The sequence below is a fragment of the Centroberyx affinis genome, unplaced genomic scaffold (genome assembly GCF_046629955.1).
Source record: "Centroberyx affinis isolate AG114_WGS23_722 - 3 ecotype Tasmania unplaced genomic scaffold, CSIRO-AGI_Caff_v1 ptg002442l_1, whole genome shotgun sequence".
Classification (NCBI taxonomy): domain Eukaryota; kingdom Metazoa; phylum Chordata; class Actinopteri; order Beryciformes; family Berycidae; genus Centroberyx; species Centroberyx affinis.
The window spans coordinates 26,974-43,958 of NW_027280684.1; the positions used below are offsets into that span (position 1 = coordinate 26,974).

Below are 16,985 nucleotides of genomic sequence, written 5' to 3' on the forward strand. Positions count from 1 at the left end.
AGTATTTGCGTGTGATTAGCACCCCCTGCTGAAAACGGCTGTGCAAATATGATATGTACATTTGCATGTTTGTTGTCATTCATTTGACCATTAATCCATAATCCAAACTGTTGTGGTGGTAAACAGCATTGTGTGTGCGTGTGTGTGCATGTGTGAGTGTGTATGTGTGTGTGTGTTTGATTGTTCAGCTGTGCTGGTGGGATTGTCCAATGGGTTAATATCTGCAGAACAGAGCTTTGAGCCGAGATCCCAGCATCGATAAAGAAGGATTCAAGAATTCCTGCCATTCGCTGGCACAGATTAGCAAAGATAAACTCAGACAGAAAGAGACGTCAGTACTGCTAACTGTAAGATGGTAATGTAATAGTAGTCTTGAGATGTTAAACTTCACTTAGACCTGTTTGTGCAGCTCCTCCGTTGGCTTATGGCCGTGCGGATGTGACCTTTCCAAGTCATTGAAAATGCAGAGTAGCAACAGACAAACTGACCTGCGGAGGAATTAGCCGGTGCCCCTTTCGTCTCCTGCAAACCCAACAGCTTGAACACGCCTGGGCGCTGCCTCACAAAGGCGCTCTACAGAGGAGGCCTATTAATCTTCCCAAAGCCTCCAAAAGCAGAAGAGTCAGTGTGGGCCCCTGAGTTTGGTGCCTGGGGCCCACAGACAGGGCTCCTTGGCAGGCTCCGCAGGGTCACTCTTGGCCCCTGATCAAATAAACAGGGGCAGGACAAGGGCACATGACTATGTACCTGTGCCCTTTGGCAGATGCCGGGGCGAGGCATGCTCCAGGGACAGGTGAAAGGATTATTCCTGGTGCTGCTGGCCTTCACAAACATCAATCAGGATTCTAGCTGCTGTTGCTCGATCATTAAAAGAGGAGATAGATGTCGGCTGATCAGAAAGTGCCAAAGCTTCTCTCTCTCATGTGAGGCCCGACATGGAACCAGTGAAGTGACACCTGTGGCGCCGGTTTCAATTCGATCAATTCGATTGACTGAGCTCTTGATTCAAGGAGTGATAAATCATGGTAATAAAATATGTGTGAAATGTACTGAGGCTGTAAAAGATTTGTTTATGTTCATGTTCTCAGTAGATAATGGAGCAAAATGGACCTGTACAGTATTTTGAGTTGCTGTGGGATCTGAATGCTAAGTGAATAAAGTGATTATTTTACAGCAGAAAGTTTGTTTGTATATGCAATAATTGATGTACAAAAAAAATCCCCAATTATGACTTAATGTATACAACTTCCATCATCATTTGTACATATCATTTCTAAAAGTATTAAAATATATTTGGGTTTTTACTGGGACATTCTGTTTAGTGATGTTTGTTTACTTTCATTGGTTGTAGCATTGGTTGTTGTTGTTGCTTTCATTGAAATCTCTTTTGCACACACACTATTTGTCAGTACTGTAAGTGCTGCCTTGTTGATGCATTTTTTTGTAGCCTTTCATAAAACTCTATTCTTAATTTTTTTGTGACTGGTGGGAATCAATACCCTTTCCCCACCAGAGTTAGCACTATGCTAAGGGTCAAGTAGTGTTATATTTGTACCCAGTTTTGCAGATGGCACATTTGCCAATAAACCAATGGCATCCATCACAGACAGGAGTGAGGCTCAGCTGAGCAGCCTGATGCTGGGGAAGATCCAGGTTGTCATTATAGACACGGCAGTGGATGTGTGTAACGGTGATCAGTCGGTCATGGACAGATGACAGCAACAGCACTTGTTTCTCACCGTTTCTTCTGAAGACAGTCATAAAAATGTCTTTCAATATGCGGTGACTGCAAACTGGCCAATCTCCAGCACATCTTTCTCTGCTCTGCTGAAAGTACAGCAGCACCGCTTACACACAAGTCACCACAATACTATAGGAATGGAGCTGCTTAATTCTAGTGAAATTCACAAATAATTAAGAATACATTGTTAACTCCATTACATATACAGGGTTTTAAAATATAATCCATCACATACAACTGACTAGGTTGCTTATTTCAAACTGCAATCAGTAACATAATCCCCTGAAGTACTGAAAATCTCTTTCATTACGTTACTTTTAGCCGAACCTACTTCTCCTACAAAAACTATAGAGTGGGAACCTGAATTAATACTCTATTCAAATACATGTACAGCATCTTGAGTGGTTTTATTAACATCATGTGGTTCAGCAGGGAGGCTTCGTGGTCAGAGAGACCATCCTTCAGCCAGACGACCCGGACTGAAAAACCAGTGTTGCTGAAGTGTCCTCGAGCAAGACGCTAGCGGTCCCAAGGGTGCCGTTCTGTAGCTGACCCTGACCTCTGAACCCCCCGGAGGAGGTTAAGCAAAGACTAGACTTTCCCTTCGGAGACCAAAAAAAGTCTCACATTGTTATTATCTACATCCATTAACTATTTCAAGCCAGAGTATGTCAGAAAAAAGGAGTCTGCGTCACACAGCCATTGAAAATATAGGCAAGGTGCTGCCCTTATGGAGAGAAACTCCCAAACTCTCTGCATAAATCAGAACAACAAGACGGGAGAGGGGTGCAGCTCTGCGCTTAAAATTAATTTATTAGCAGACTTGCATTGAGCTGCACCCTTTCCCCCCCTTTTTTTTATTCTGGAACCACAGTGTGAACGGAAGTTTGCTCTCATTATCTCACAAGAACACAATAATTAATCATCTTTTTTTTCCCCAGTTATATTAAAGTGCATGTACTGTAGAACTTGTATGCAACAATTTACATTCTCTAACAATGTTTTTTGACATGACCCATGACTAAAACTAATCGCGTTTCCTGGACTGATAATTCTCAGAGAACAAAGTGAAACAAAGGCAAACAGGATGGATCCCGTTTTATTTGATCACCTTCGCTCGGCCAAATGCACAACCATAAAATCAGCTGCTTATCGTGTTATAGCCTCGGCGTCATTCAGCTGGCTCTATTGCCTCTTAAACAAATAGACCTTGCTTAGGCTTTTCAGTATGTGTAAGGACTTGTCAGAATAGATGTACCCTGCTGAGGCTGCTGCTCTTTTCACCCCACAGCCTGCGAAGACTGAACAGAGCTCCACTGTGCCTCGGCGGACATTGAAATTCCCCCGACGTTTGTACAGTGAATTCCATTTCCTTGCCTTTTGATTCATACTTTTTTTTTTTTTTTTTTTTTGCTGTGAAGTACCTTTTCGTCCTCTGTTTGAACTTATGTGAAGAATTACTCCGCAAATGGAGGTTGGGGTTGGACAAAATGGGTGAAGTGAATCACTTGAGCAGAAAAAAAAAAGAAAGAAAAAAGAAAAAGGAAAATGAAATGCAAAGAATAATGAAGAAGCATTGATCACAGTCTTTGGAGAGGATGGCTACTTCCATCAAGGTTCTCACTGAGTGGTCTGTTTGTAAAGGTGCAAATGCAAGTTTCACTATTTATCACAGCAATTCAAAATGGTTCATGTGTTGCAGCAATCGGCGATGAATGGAATACCACACATGCATTGAGTTATTTGAAAATTCATTTTAACTGACATTTTGAAAATACAATATTCTTGTCTAATCCCACAATTCAAAATATAATTCATTATATTATGAATTAATTTTTTTTTTTTTTACTTAGCTCAATCATCTACAGTTCTTGCTTCTTGCTCAGGTTTGATGGACAAAAGTTATAGGTTTGACACTGAATTATTGTAATTAGTGATTATTATTAGTGATATCACTGTTTTGCTTTGGCAACAGACACTGAAGCATTTAATGCCAATAAAGCTCATTTGAATTGAATTGAATTGAATTGATTAGCAGCTCAAAAGGAAGTGAAGGTCAACCTGCATCACCGGAACTAACCATTTATTTTTTTTTTTTTACCCCACCCTAGTTAGACCACTCAATGTCTCTATAGCCAATCAAAGGTGCCCACATTGACCGGGGGGTCAGCTCAGAGAAGCCCGTTCTCATCCCGGTGAGGTTCATCTATACTGTATGTGTGGTGTGGATTAGGGGATGAAAGAATGCCACTGACTGTGAAATTGCCTGATTTTTATCGGGGATGTTGGGGAGCAGCTGTGCACAATCCTCTGCCCTAATCCTGGGGCCAGAGAGAGGACCGAGCAAGGAGGGGCGGTGTATATGGGTGTTTTCGCCTGTGTGTGTGTGTGTGTGTGTGTGTGTGTGTGTGAGAGTGTGCATGTATGCCCGGCTGTATAATGGAGAAGTTCTAAATGGTTGTGTTTCTGCATGCTCCTTCAGTAGACAAGTTATCCCTGATAAGTAAAAAAGCCGAAAAAACCGGTGCTCCTGCTCTCATAACCATATTTTCACCTGTGTGGAACCACCAGTATCATTGGGATGCGGGGAAGGATTCAGGCAGCAGCTCGGCTTTTCATGTTTCAATTGGTATAGAGGCCATCGCCAGTTGAGAGCTGTGTCATAACAATATTATTGATGCGTTGACTGTATAATCCTGTTTCTCCACTATCAGGCCAAGACCACTGCTGGAATAGAGGCGGATAGGAAATCCTGTCGTGAAATTTATCAACACTTTTGCAGCATTTCAACTCATGCCGCATGAAAGTGAATACATAAACCTGCCTTGCATACACCGCTGAGGGAAACTGAAAGAAGTTCACGTGTTTTAAGCGATGTTAAAATTGAACTGAAATGGGTTTTGTCACAATCTGAGGCACCCAATATTTTAAAAGCAAACAAATTTACAGGATAGCAGTGTTTGGTGAATCAAATTACATCATATTTAGAGGTTGGATCATTTACATTTTAGAGATATCATGATTTTTTTTCTCCAGAAGTAATATACAGTGTGGCGTTTTGAACAGTAAAAAGAGGGATTCTTTGATGTGGCCAGTTTTTGATGTACTGCCCACACATAAAGAAGCATGTGTGGTGTGGGTGATAGATGCCACTGAAGTTCTCCCGGCTTTCTGGGAGTGGGGAATGGTTCCTAGTGGCAGCGCTCAGACATTTGCATACGTGATGAATCGCGGCCTATCTCGGCGGCCGCGCCTGACGCATAGACTGAAATATACTCAGCAGGTGACAGACAAACATATGCCTCGAATGCCATGGGGTCCCGAAGCCGGATCATCTCCAAAGGCTAACTGGCAGGTCTAAGTAGGAATGGCTTTAATACATATTATTCACAAAGAGCATGATTGAACAGAAAAATGTGCCCGGCGTGTACCCAGCTGCTTTGTTGGCACACGGCTCCGCTGCTGCCAGGGCTTCAAGACCCAGCTCGGATTTAGCCATGCATTCACTGAATTCCCCATGCAGCTTTTATTCATTCATTCAGGCATAGGTTTAGCTGTACCAGTTGAACCAATGAACTGGTATGTACGTGTGTGTGTGTGTGTGTGTGTGTGAGAGAGAGAGAGAGAGAGAGAGAGAGAGAGAGAGAGAGAGAGAGAGAGAGAGAGTGCACGTGTGTTTGTCATGATACACGTTCCTGGATAGCCATTCTTTATCAGCAATCCTACCATTGGGCGTTTTGAAAAAGCTGAGATATAGTTTCAAAAATCTTTATTTATTCTCCTTTTAATGTATTTCTGTTGCTTATTTTATCTCCTCATTATGTATTTCACTTTTCCTGATTTTATGTCTTCCTATAAAGCACTTTGTAAAAAGCTTTTAGATAAGTTCTATATAAATAAAGTTCATTATTATCACCATTAAATATAGTAGATGCGATGTAAAAAGGGTTAGTATAGTCTAGTAGATGTGATTTAAAAAGCCCTCCTCCATAGTGTTGGATCTTCTGTGTTTTTCGGACACAGATGCCTGCACTATACAGCTGAAAAGAAGAGTAGAAACCCCTTTCCAGCAAGCCGAAAATGAAGACTTTGACCTTTTATTTAGTGTCTGCTTTGCTCTCACTTGAGGTTACAGCACCCCTCTGTGGGCATTTTCATTTCTCCCAGTGACCTGAACTATAATCGTGTTGTGATTTTCATTTTATTTCCATTGTGGTTTCACTTACAGTTTCACTTTCTCATGTCTTGCCTGTCTGCCACAAAGATGAACCAGTTTTTCTTGGGATTTGTCTTCTTTGCAGTCCAGTACTTATTTAAGAGTGAGAGGAGAGTCTAAATACGGGATATGTGTTACTCGTGAACCTGTGTTTTTACTCAGCCTGCCAAGGTATTTTACTGCATTCATTATTCACATCCATGACAGACAACAGAGCCCAGAGGAGCTGCTCTCATGTTTGATACGCAATGACTACTAAGCACCAAAGATGGAGACGGAAAAAAACCCATCTAGAACAAGATCTACTCAAGGCTCACAATCATCAGTAGATTCTGGGATAATTGTGGCGTCTAGCTGTATTAAAACTATAAGAAAACCCCAACCACACCGGTCAGGAAGGCACAGAGCACCAGGCATGCAGGAGGACTCAGAGGTTCAGTGATTTTCTCACAAGCTGCTGTAGTTTTCCATTTTCATTTCTGAACATATATGAATACATTTTTTCCATAGCTTGCCTCCCAGCCATCTGGAGGTCAGCAGGTGCTTCTACGCTCTCCAGATGTCTTTGGATGCTTCAGGCGGTGTGAGTGTGATGGTTATATTTAGAGATGGAGCGCCCTCTACAGCCAGGGCGGTTAAGACTTTGTCAGCCTAGGGACTGTATGGGAAATCTCTTGGCCTAGGATCCAGGCTCTAAAGCTATTTTGTGCCTTGAGCCATTTTTAAAAAACATATTTATTCCCCTGATTTTTTTGGGATGTGTGTTACTCAGTTGTTTTACTTTCACTGGTCAGCATTTTGATATTTTTACTATGTGAAAGCTTCATGAACAGCATTATTCACAAGTTTAAGAAATATATAGGCCTATATGTTGGATTCATTTCCGGGTTCAGGTTGTTGACATGGTAATCTTTAATGTAAAACAATTAATACAATTATAATGATTAAAATGTTAATCAATCATTGTTAAAATGGTTTTGCTATGTTTCACAGGTCAAGTTGCATACTTTTACATTATGTGCTTATACTCAGTTTCCTTTATGAATCATTACTTTCGTAGTATCTTAAAAGTGGCAATGAGAGCTGAACAATCAATGGCTGATAAATCAGTAACATATTTCCCTGAGATACAAAACCAAGATGATTACACAATTAACACCATAGATTCATGTCTTAAAACAGATTGAAAATCCCTGGAATAATCACTGGAAGAACTGAATCTTTGTTGACAGAAGGGGCCTGTAAATATATAAAATAAGATACAACTGATGAGAATAAATATTTAAATCAGAAAACATGTTTGCCCAGCTTTTAGGTTGATTTCAGGAGAAATGATGAACTGAAGAGTGGATTAATATAAATGTGTTGCATGTATACACCAGAATTGTTTTCACACTTACCTTTACCGTTTGTCAGCTTTCCAGAGGAAATTTGACTGCAACATAATTCAGTGGGATATTTGTCATTAGTTAAACATTTATGTTTGTCTGACTTCAGTGCATTTATGCCTGACAAAGTTGAGCAAACAACTTAGATACTGTAATATGATAGATAAATGTCCTGTTAATAAAATATAATAATTATAATACTAATTGTCACTGCTACCAAGCTGTCCCCTGGCAGGTGAAGTCAAACTTACATGCTGCCCTTTAAGAGGCTTGCTGTAAAAATCGGACTCCGGTGGGTGGCTTTTTCTCCGGCATTCAGTCACAGCAACATCTGGGGGGAAATTATCCAATATACTCAGCCGCATAGACAATTGTTCAGTAAGAGAAATGAAAGACTCTCATTTAGTGGTAAGTGAAACTCAGCAGATCAAAACAAGGTCTTTGGGGATTTGATTAAATAACATTTCCCCGAGGATTAATTCTCCACCACTGCAACTGGGACTGGAGAAAATACAAAGGCACACAAACACCAAACACACGTTTTCTCTGTGAAGACGGAGATGATTTTTTTCAAAGACTCACTTGCCGTGTGATGAACGATGTTGATTTTATCTGGTGGGGGAGAGAAGAGCTGCTGAGCCATTTACAGTATTCAGTTTAGCACATTAATTTGTAAGCTGGTTACTTGCACCAGTGTAACTTTCACTGCACCTTTAATGTTTTATGGGTATCAAACTTGTTGGCTCATACAAACTGATGAAATGATGAAATGTTTATTGTAGGACTAATTAATATTTGTTCAAACAGATTATATCTTTAAACCTGCCATTGATTATGTGAAGTCCCTGAAGATTTTGACTACTGAAAATCTGTCTATTGTTTGTTTTTGGATTAAAGCTTTCATTCCAACAATCTGGTTCAGGAAAACTATGGTGTGGTGAATGTGTTGAGCCTCTCTTGGATTAGAGGGAAGGTTGGACTCACATGTCCAAGATGAAGGAATATTTACCATAAACACTGTCATCATCCTGTCTGCTGTTGATGATACTCGCTCTCAGCTGATGCAATTTCTCCTGTGGAGCAAAAAGATGCCTTCAGCACTTCTGTACACCGACATAAACATCCATTTATTCACACCTTATTCATGCTGTTTTTGAGGTTCAAACTAGCTGTGTTATTTTGTTGTGTGCACTGGCTGAGAAAAGGAATAGAGGAGATGTGTCAAAAATCTTGGAACGACCACAGCTGGCGCCATCATGGAGGTCCAGTGGAGAATTAGCTGTGTGCAAATATGGCTAAATATATAACGACCTAGGTAGAGAAAGATAAATATCTAATAAAGATTGTTGTGGTATAAGTACGACAGTTAATATAATGTTATAAGTAAAAGTGAATGGTCCAATAAGGTATTTCCAAATTTAAGTTACTGTCTTGCCTTTCTTAGTCTTATAGCCTTAGTTGTAGCTTGAGAAGACAGTTCAGTGAACCTCAACATTGTGGCTTTGTTAGCTAGCTAACTAGTCAGCAGCTAGCAAAGCAATTGATGTTAATGTTAACATCAGACTACTCACACTATAACACTGGCTTTAACTAGATACATTAGCTAGTGCAGAAATCAGCTGTAACAGTGATCATTAGCTGACCAGATAGCTAGCTAACCAGCTATATGTTATCTAAACACAAAATCAATCAACACAGACATTAACCATGTTGAATTCTGTTGAGACAATAAGAAGTTTTCAGACATTGTTGCCCAAGTTCTTTGGACCTCCAATATGGCTGCCAGCGGGTGTGCTAACCCTCTGTCTCCTCTTGAGGACAATAAACTATCATACACCAGCTGCTTTTTGTTCTGACAGCCTCTTAGACAGCTTTTTAGAGACATTTTCTTCACTCGGACAACCAAGCTTGATGTTTCCTCCCTCGGCTTTTGTGTCCGCACGCTCTGTATTGTGAATGTGCCACAGTGTGATACCTGCTGGATGGTGTCCATGCCCTTCTGAACCCGCTGCCAGTCGCTAAAGCGCTCCAGGGCCTCGTCCATAGTGAGAGAGCCTCCCTTCACCTTCTCCTGCAGCTCGATGAGCTGCTGCAGCCCGGGCGTCTGGCTGGGCACAAAGGTGTCATAAGTGGAAGAGATGCTGTCTCGCCCATGTGCTGCAAAAACAAAATCAGACACAACCCGACAGAATGATCAGCTGCTTTCAGAAGTCAAAAAAATTATAGGTTTAAAGTGGAAATAGGCTAAGTAAAATTGACCATAACATACCCCTCCTTTCAACACACACACACACACACACACACACACACACACACACACACACACACACTGACCTCTAGACAAGAAAAACTCATTGTCATTCTGTTTTTTGGACAAAGCCGTAGCCAGTTTGTTGCCCCCAGCAGCGAGACTGTTGTGTGCAGCATGCGAGAGAGGCAGGAATTTATGTATGTAACAACTTAGTAAGGTAGTTTTCGTGTTGTTTAGAAACCATTTTGAAAGAGAATATAGAAAATCAAAGCTGATCCTTTTTATTTATAATAGGAAAGAGAGGGAAATCAGAAAACAGAGAGCCTCCAGACGGCATGAATATTACCAGGGAAGGTTAATGTGATTTTGCCCATGCACATCTGTAACTTCAGTCAGTCATCCGGATGGTAAAACAATTTTCTGGGGGACTATGGTAATCCAGGGACCTGCCACACAACGTCACCCACAGCACAGCAACACAGGCAAGCGGCTCTGTATCTTTGTAATGCCAGATGCAGCGGTTCTTGCACTCTTTTCCACAATTTCCTCTATTCTTCTAATTGTCTTGGCACCAAACTGTGCTTATCTCCTCCTTTTATTGCTCATTTGATATTCTACCCATGTGCGTATATTCTGTTTGTCTTTTCCCCATCTGAATCCTATTACTTTTGCTGTTGCAACGACCTAATTTCCCCACTGGGATCATTTAAGTTTCATCTAATCTGATCTAAAGAGTGATGCTGCTCCACTCCGCCACTGGTCATGTGGCCCGGTGCCGAGAGCTCGAGTCAGCAATTGCGTAAAACACCAGATGTGGCTTTGGATGGGATTATCCTAGGATGTTAGAGTTAACTTGTACAGTATAGTAAGTAATTTCAACCGGATAAAATTCCTGTGGTCCTGACTCCTGAGGTAAAAATGTCCAGAAAATCACCAGATCTGCACTGGTGATACTAATGCTGTCCGGACAGGGGGAAATCCAGGGACATTTCTGGGGAATGTGCCAGCCGGGGACAAAGCTTCAATTCCAGGGACTGTCGCCAGAAAGGTTATTGATCAGTACCAATGACTCAACAATTATTCCATGCCCTCTGTTTCATGTTTCGGTGCTATAGAAAAGGCGCAGTACCCCCTGCTCACACAGACTGGGACAAACTGCTTTACCAAAGGACATCAGATGATCTTTTCTGACTTGTGGTCACAGATACTTCATTAAACTGCTTTACTTTCCATACAAGGAAGCCTTCCCTTTATGCTTCAAAAGTTACTTCAGCAGGTGCTGAGAAACTTACTTTCCAGCCCATGCTCTCAGTTTTGGAAGAAAAACTCCCCACCCCTTGGAGTTTCAAGATGCTCCCAATCCCCCCCGACCCCATCATTGCAGCCACAAAGGCTAAAAAGCCTCGATCTCAAGCCAAACAGGCAAACGGCAAGGCAGTGTTATTATTACAGCTTTTTGCATCATGATATATTACCTCTCCAGCAGACATTTCTGTTGGGTGTCTGCTCTAATTAGCTAGCTTTCTAGATTTTACTGTTTATGTCAATTACGGGCTATCCTGTGGGGAAGGGAGGGGTGGGGGGGCTGTGCCTGAGACTTGTGTTCAAGGAGGTAAGTTGTTGCAATTCCTACTAGAGTCAATAGAGGACATTAAAAGTCATAGGATACATAATGCTCCTTTTCTGTAATAATCAATAGAGTAGTTCATGCTCATGTACTTGAAGTGATTGAAATTGGTGGAACAAATTGATGAAACAATTTCAAGCACAAAAACAGAAATCAATATGGTGTAACAACAATTGATTATCTTTTTTTCTAGCAAAGCAACATATTGCCAATCACTCTCACCTTGTTTAGTGGGAAGAGAATACAGTGTATCAGAGTCGCTCTGTGGCGTCTTCTTCTGGAACACTGCAAACACAAAGCAGCCTACAGTAAGTATTATATCATTTTCAGACAATTTGCTTACAGTTACATTCACTTACAAGCACAGTAAACATTACAAGGCTGCCACAAGCCTGAGCTGAGTTCTTAACATGGTTTGTACTCTTGTATTTTAAGAAATCTTCCACAAGATGGCGCCATACACTCAATAAAATATGAACCTGTGGATGGACTGGTCAAAGCTAAATGTGAATATCCAGAATGCTATTAAAATATTTTTCAGTGTGTTTCAAAATACTCTGTAATGAGATCTGAATATGTGTGAAATAACACATATCCTGATTTGTATCTAACAGCATTCCTCCTTATTTCTGAGAGAAAGACACATGTATTGAATCAGAGAGACAGATACCCTGGATGATGCTATTGATTGGGTAGGAAGTACTTAGAATGAAATGCTGGACTATTTTGCTGAGCCGGGCATTTCTTCTCTTGCCAGCGGTGGTGGAATTGCCTTAAGGCAGCGGCTTTGTGACCAATACTGGATTACAATTCTACATCCACACCCTGGAAGATACTCCCACCTCCGACTGTTTCCTACATGACAGCAGCGCTCTTTTCCACTTCATTTCAAACATGGCCTCTGTCTCTGTGTTGCATGTAATACAAAACCTTTCTGTGGCTGTGCGGCTAAATTCAAAATGAAACTGTGAGCGGAGCACTGTGTTGGATCCGGTGGATTTCAGGGGAATCAGTGCAGCAATTACTTTGCTTTGCCTTTGAATGTGTGCAGTATTCTCCATGGAGTTTACATGCCCATTTACTCTTCATAGGATAGTCTAAAATTTTAATTCAGATTTCAGCATTTCAATCTTATTGCGCTGGAGATGTTGCAGCTAACAAAAGAAAACTCCTCATTATTTCCACTTGTGCAGTGTTCTCCAGTAACTGGCACGGCGCCTAATCCTCCACCAAGCCTCATCTCTCCTCTCGCATCTTTCACTGCAGCAGTGGGAGTGAGGAGCAAAATGTGATCCTTGTGTGGTTTTGAAGCTCCACTGTCTCAATAGATGGAAACCTCAGAATCCCTCTCCTTTCTCTCGTGCACACTGGGGACATGGACGATGGAAAACATGTGTAATGACTTATTCTGGCTGACTTGGCCTTGGTCTGGCCAAGATTGGTTGCAGATGGCAGCCCGGTAGTTCCCTCTCTGTTATGAGGAGATGGTTGGGATGCAGAGAGTATAGTATATTGGGCGAGTTCACTGGAGCACTCAATCTCCTTTTCGCTTTGTAAGTCCCACTGGGCAGTGAGCTGGCTCAGTGGATAAGCGCAAGCTCAATAAAGACCGACATAATGGGGAGAGTGTGCCTGTTACACAATCATAATAATTTTTAGACGTGTGTGTGTGTGTGTGTGTGCGTGTGTTGCATGCATGTGTGTTGTTTGTATGGATGGTTGGTGAGGGACAATTGTAATATTGGCTCTGGGAAAAGCAATTAATACAGCCTTTTGTGTATGTGCGTGTGCATGTTTGCATTTGAAAGAAGAATAAGAGAAGTAAGAACCGTATCAATGATTTATAAGCCTTAATAATATCAGTCACTTTTGGATGTTTCATCTTCATGAATTATTCACACTGCTGAAATTGAACAGTTAGGGCCTGTGGGCTCTCGACCATTCAGGCAAATGGGTCTTTCTCTTCCTCGCTTTTGTTTGTTTGCAGAGAGGAGCAACCAACTTTTTGTGGTTTATGTGATCAAAACAAACTGCGTCGCAGAAGCCTCACTGCTCTATTCACCACTGCTCTGCTCACAATGGCAATGCACATTCCAGGCACTTCCTCCCCTCCCACATGATCTCCCAAGATCCCCTTCACAGACTGTACATAACTCAGTCTTGTTTTTCACTCCAAGTCAGTCCTATCATATCTGTGAAGAGGGGGTGATCACGGATGCACGGGAGGCAACAACCTAATAAAAGAGAGATGAAGTTTATCATCCCCAGAAAACAAAATTCTAGATCCATAACATCACAAACTGCCTCACAAGTGAGTCATGACAACGGAAATGCTTTATTTTTGGGCTTATCTGTCCATTCGTACCTTGAGCGATGAAGGGGGTGCGGTCCTCCTTAGCCGGGGTGCCCTCAGGCCGTGGCGTGGGTGCTGGTGGGCGGTTAGTAATAAGCGCAGCATTGCTGGAGGTCAAGATGGTGTCATACTCTTCATCATTCACCCCCAGCGGTGCGTAGGGGTCTTCTTCCCCTTCCTCTTCCCCCTCTCCTTGCTCTTCCCTCTGCACGTCAGTGGTGGAAGGATTTTCTAACCGGGATTTAAGGCACATACTGATAACAGCACTGCTAGTATCCCAGAGCCATTGGCTGCATAAGACAGGGTCAGATACAAGTCAGCAGCATGGGCGGGTGGGGGGGCTGTATCACACTAAATGAGACTGTCGTGATGAAGTTCTGCATGCTGTTTTCAGAATCATCATTTCACAGCTAATCAGAAGCAACACTGTGCGGCGTGACCCTCAGCGGGAGGGGGGTGGGGGTGGGGGGGGGAGTATTCAGCGATGGGAAATGAACAGCACAAAAAGCAAATCTGCCCCAGCTTAATGACACGTAGCAACATTTTTTCCATTACCGGTTTTCCTTTGTCCTCATTCCACTTCCCATCAGCCCCTCACTCACCTGCAGTGCACATCAGTTCGTACACACTGGCATCGCCATTGTCCTCGCCCGGGTTGAACACATTCTGCAACAACAGACCATAAAGAGATGTTCTTTATGACTCTGCCGCATCACAGCGGAGCAGCTCAATAGAGGCAATTCAAAATTCAAAAGAGTGATGCTTCTTCAGTTATGGCGCTGGGTGGTTGCTATACTTAAGAGTGGAGGTTTTTGTCCCGGCGGTAATACATTTGATAAATCCCGATACAATGACTGAATGTTTTCCACATTAAGTTAGATTGCAATTGTGTTTTACGATGCGCATTATGTTCTCACTTGTAGCCTGCTTCCAACATTTTTTAGGGGGGAAAGAACATGAAAAACATGGAAGATGAAAATGACTATCCACTCGATAAAAAAAATACACAAAATTACAAATTAAAGCCACATTTTAAGGTCAGTGACCCTGTAGGTTGATGTCACTTTGGTATGCTTGAATACCATGCATTAATATTTAGTGTTTTCATACCAAATATGACCAGTGTCCAGATTATTAATTGAGGTATGTCACTACAGGGATAGAGAGGTGTGCTATCACAAAGCAAACATAATCCTGCCTGCTGGCAGAATCCGTGCACTTCTCCCTCTGAGAGCGACGCTGTGGAGTGGGCCTATTTGCTAATAGCATGCTGAGGGACAGAGAGGGGTATGATCAGAGTAATTATGAAATCACAGACAATCTTCCCCTTTCCGTTCAAACATATCATTTAGTGGGCAATTCAAGACCCAGATTTGGCTTGATATGTGGACTGCATCTGTGATTAGTGATTGAGAATATATTAATTTACTGGCATATTTTGACTTCCAGAAGATATATGAAGAACTCAAGGGTTACAAAATTATTTACAGTGAAAAGCTACTTTCCAAGACAATTCAGTTTGAAGGAGAAATTGACTGAGACGAAAGTTTGAATTGAATGCCATTCTACTGTATATAAACTGTTAATATTACTTCAAATCTGAATCAACTACCATACAAAGCAAAGCAAAGCAAAGAAAGGGTACTGTGTGTGTTTTAATAGACACAAAAACAGCCGGTGTGCTGTGTTATACAGAAAAAAGCCAACAAATGATTCTATCATAGTGGATATGATAATGTCGTATGCTTATAATTGATTGTATTATTAATTTAAGAGGACACATTTTGAATGCAATAAAAGAAATCCCAGTGAATAAAATAATTATTTTCTATTCTTTGCAGAACATATGAGATACAGCTCACTTTGATCAGGATGTTCTCCATATAACCAGCCACGCTCTGTGTGCAGTTTCTAAGCAACACAGCCACTCATGACTCAATTACAATATTACACTGTTCCTGGTACTGCAAATTACTTATTGGCTGTCATGAATGCGTTACTTAACAGTAGAGGTTCATAACAGCCCCAACAGGTAGACAGGACGGGTCAATTACCATCCCAGCTTGAGCATTGGATTATAATAGTTTGATGCTGTGCTTAAGCATAATGTGCTGTTTTCACTCGTAATTCCTGGAATTTGGGGGGGGGGGTTTATTTACAAACCGCAAAATGGTAAATGATTTTGCAGATGTCTGAAATTGCAGGAGCCCCAGGCATTCTGACAAATTCAGTTTCACCACCACAATCCAACCAGCGGTGCTACAGAAAAACAGCAGGAGAGTTGGCCGAACATTACTTTGTTGGAGGAAGGAAGAATTAACCTCATGTGAGTATAGAAGAAGGACTATAAATCTGTTGTATGCGGCTGAACTGGTCAGTTCACAAGCTGGCCAGTCCCAGCTCTGCATGCTGACATGACTGTAGTCTGGCCACAGCCTTTTGACATAGTGACTCCATGATAAGGCCGTTTGATGCACTGCAGATTGTGGCGTCTCTTCTTCTAGCTCAGCCTATCACATTAAGGCCTGTCACATTCTGTACGTCAAGGGAAAAGAAGCAGTCAACTCAGCAGGCAGGGAGACCTTTCAGACTTCTGCAAAATTATAATCAATCAGTAAATCAGGATGTTTTCTTTAACTTTCTGGTATTTCAAAGCCAGAAATTCATTATCCGATTATGGAAACTGACAACATGGGGTTGATTAAATGTAAGGCCAGTATCTTTCAATAGCGCTGCAGCACACATGCTCCTTGTAGCATCAGGGATGCAGACAGTTGCATGCATGACCGTATCATTCAAATATTAAACAAATCTCAGGACATGGCAGACAACTAGCTCATTGTGCAGTAGCTATCCAAACAAACATGGCATGCAAAATAAGTTAGTTGGCATCAGCGACCAACTGTTGGCCCCAGTGTAAGATGTCATCTAGTCTGGTTTACTTGCATTTGGAACAGAAAAGTACAGTATGCAACAGATTAACTCTTTGATCCCTTGTTGTAGGAATTTCTCTTTTTCTAGCTGTGGTCTACTTCAGAGAGAACACATTTAAATCTCTGTTAGTAGTGCACCAGGTCCAGCTAATTGCCGAGTGCAGATATTCCGCAGATACTTGTGATCCAATGATAATGATAAATAAAAACAATGTGGCGTTTGGATTGGTAATTACTATTAGCCAGCCCTATCTTGCAGTTCTAAGATATAAGCGTAGAAGTTTGCAGCATAGAATTTTCTGTATTTGTAGTCTAGTTATGCTCTCCCTGAATAATTCAGCCTTCCCCTCTGGAGCAGTTCACAGCTAATTAACAAAGAAGTGTGGTGCCAGGCCAGGCTTGTGGATCTGACATAGGCCCTGTGAGTGATTCAGCCTGTGTGTGGAGCTGGGGACCCATCCATCTAGGATTTATTG

The 16,985-nt window shown here is 41.7% G+C and overlaps 1 protein-coding gene across 1 annotated transcript; it reads right to left on the minus strand.

Moving 5' to 3' along the window:
- Positions 1-6,937: 6,937 nt before the first annotated feature.
- Positions 6,938-14,242, minus strand: LOC139656311 (B-cell scaffold protein with ankyrin repeats-like; the record flags this gene model as incomplete). The annotated part of the gene is made up of 9 exons (XM_071533847.1): positions 6,938-7,196; positions 7,358-7,392; positions 7,597-7,676; positions 7,928-7,957; positions 8,355-8,418; positions 9,321-9,502; positions 11,446-11,508; positions 13,589-13,807; positions 14,179-14,242. Coding segments are annotated over 8 exons (735 nt in total), but the record flags the coding sequence as incomplete, so codon positions are not given.
- Between the last annotated feature and the right edge of the window lie 2,743 nt (positions 14,243-16,985).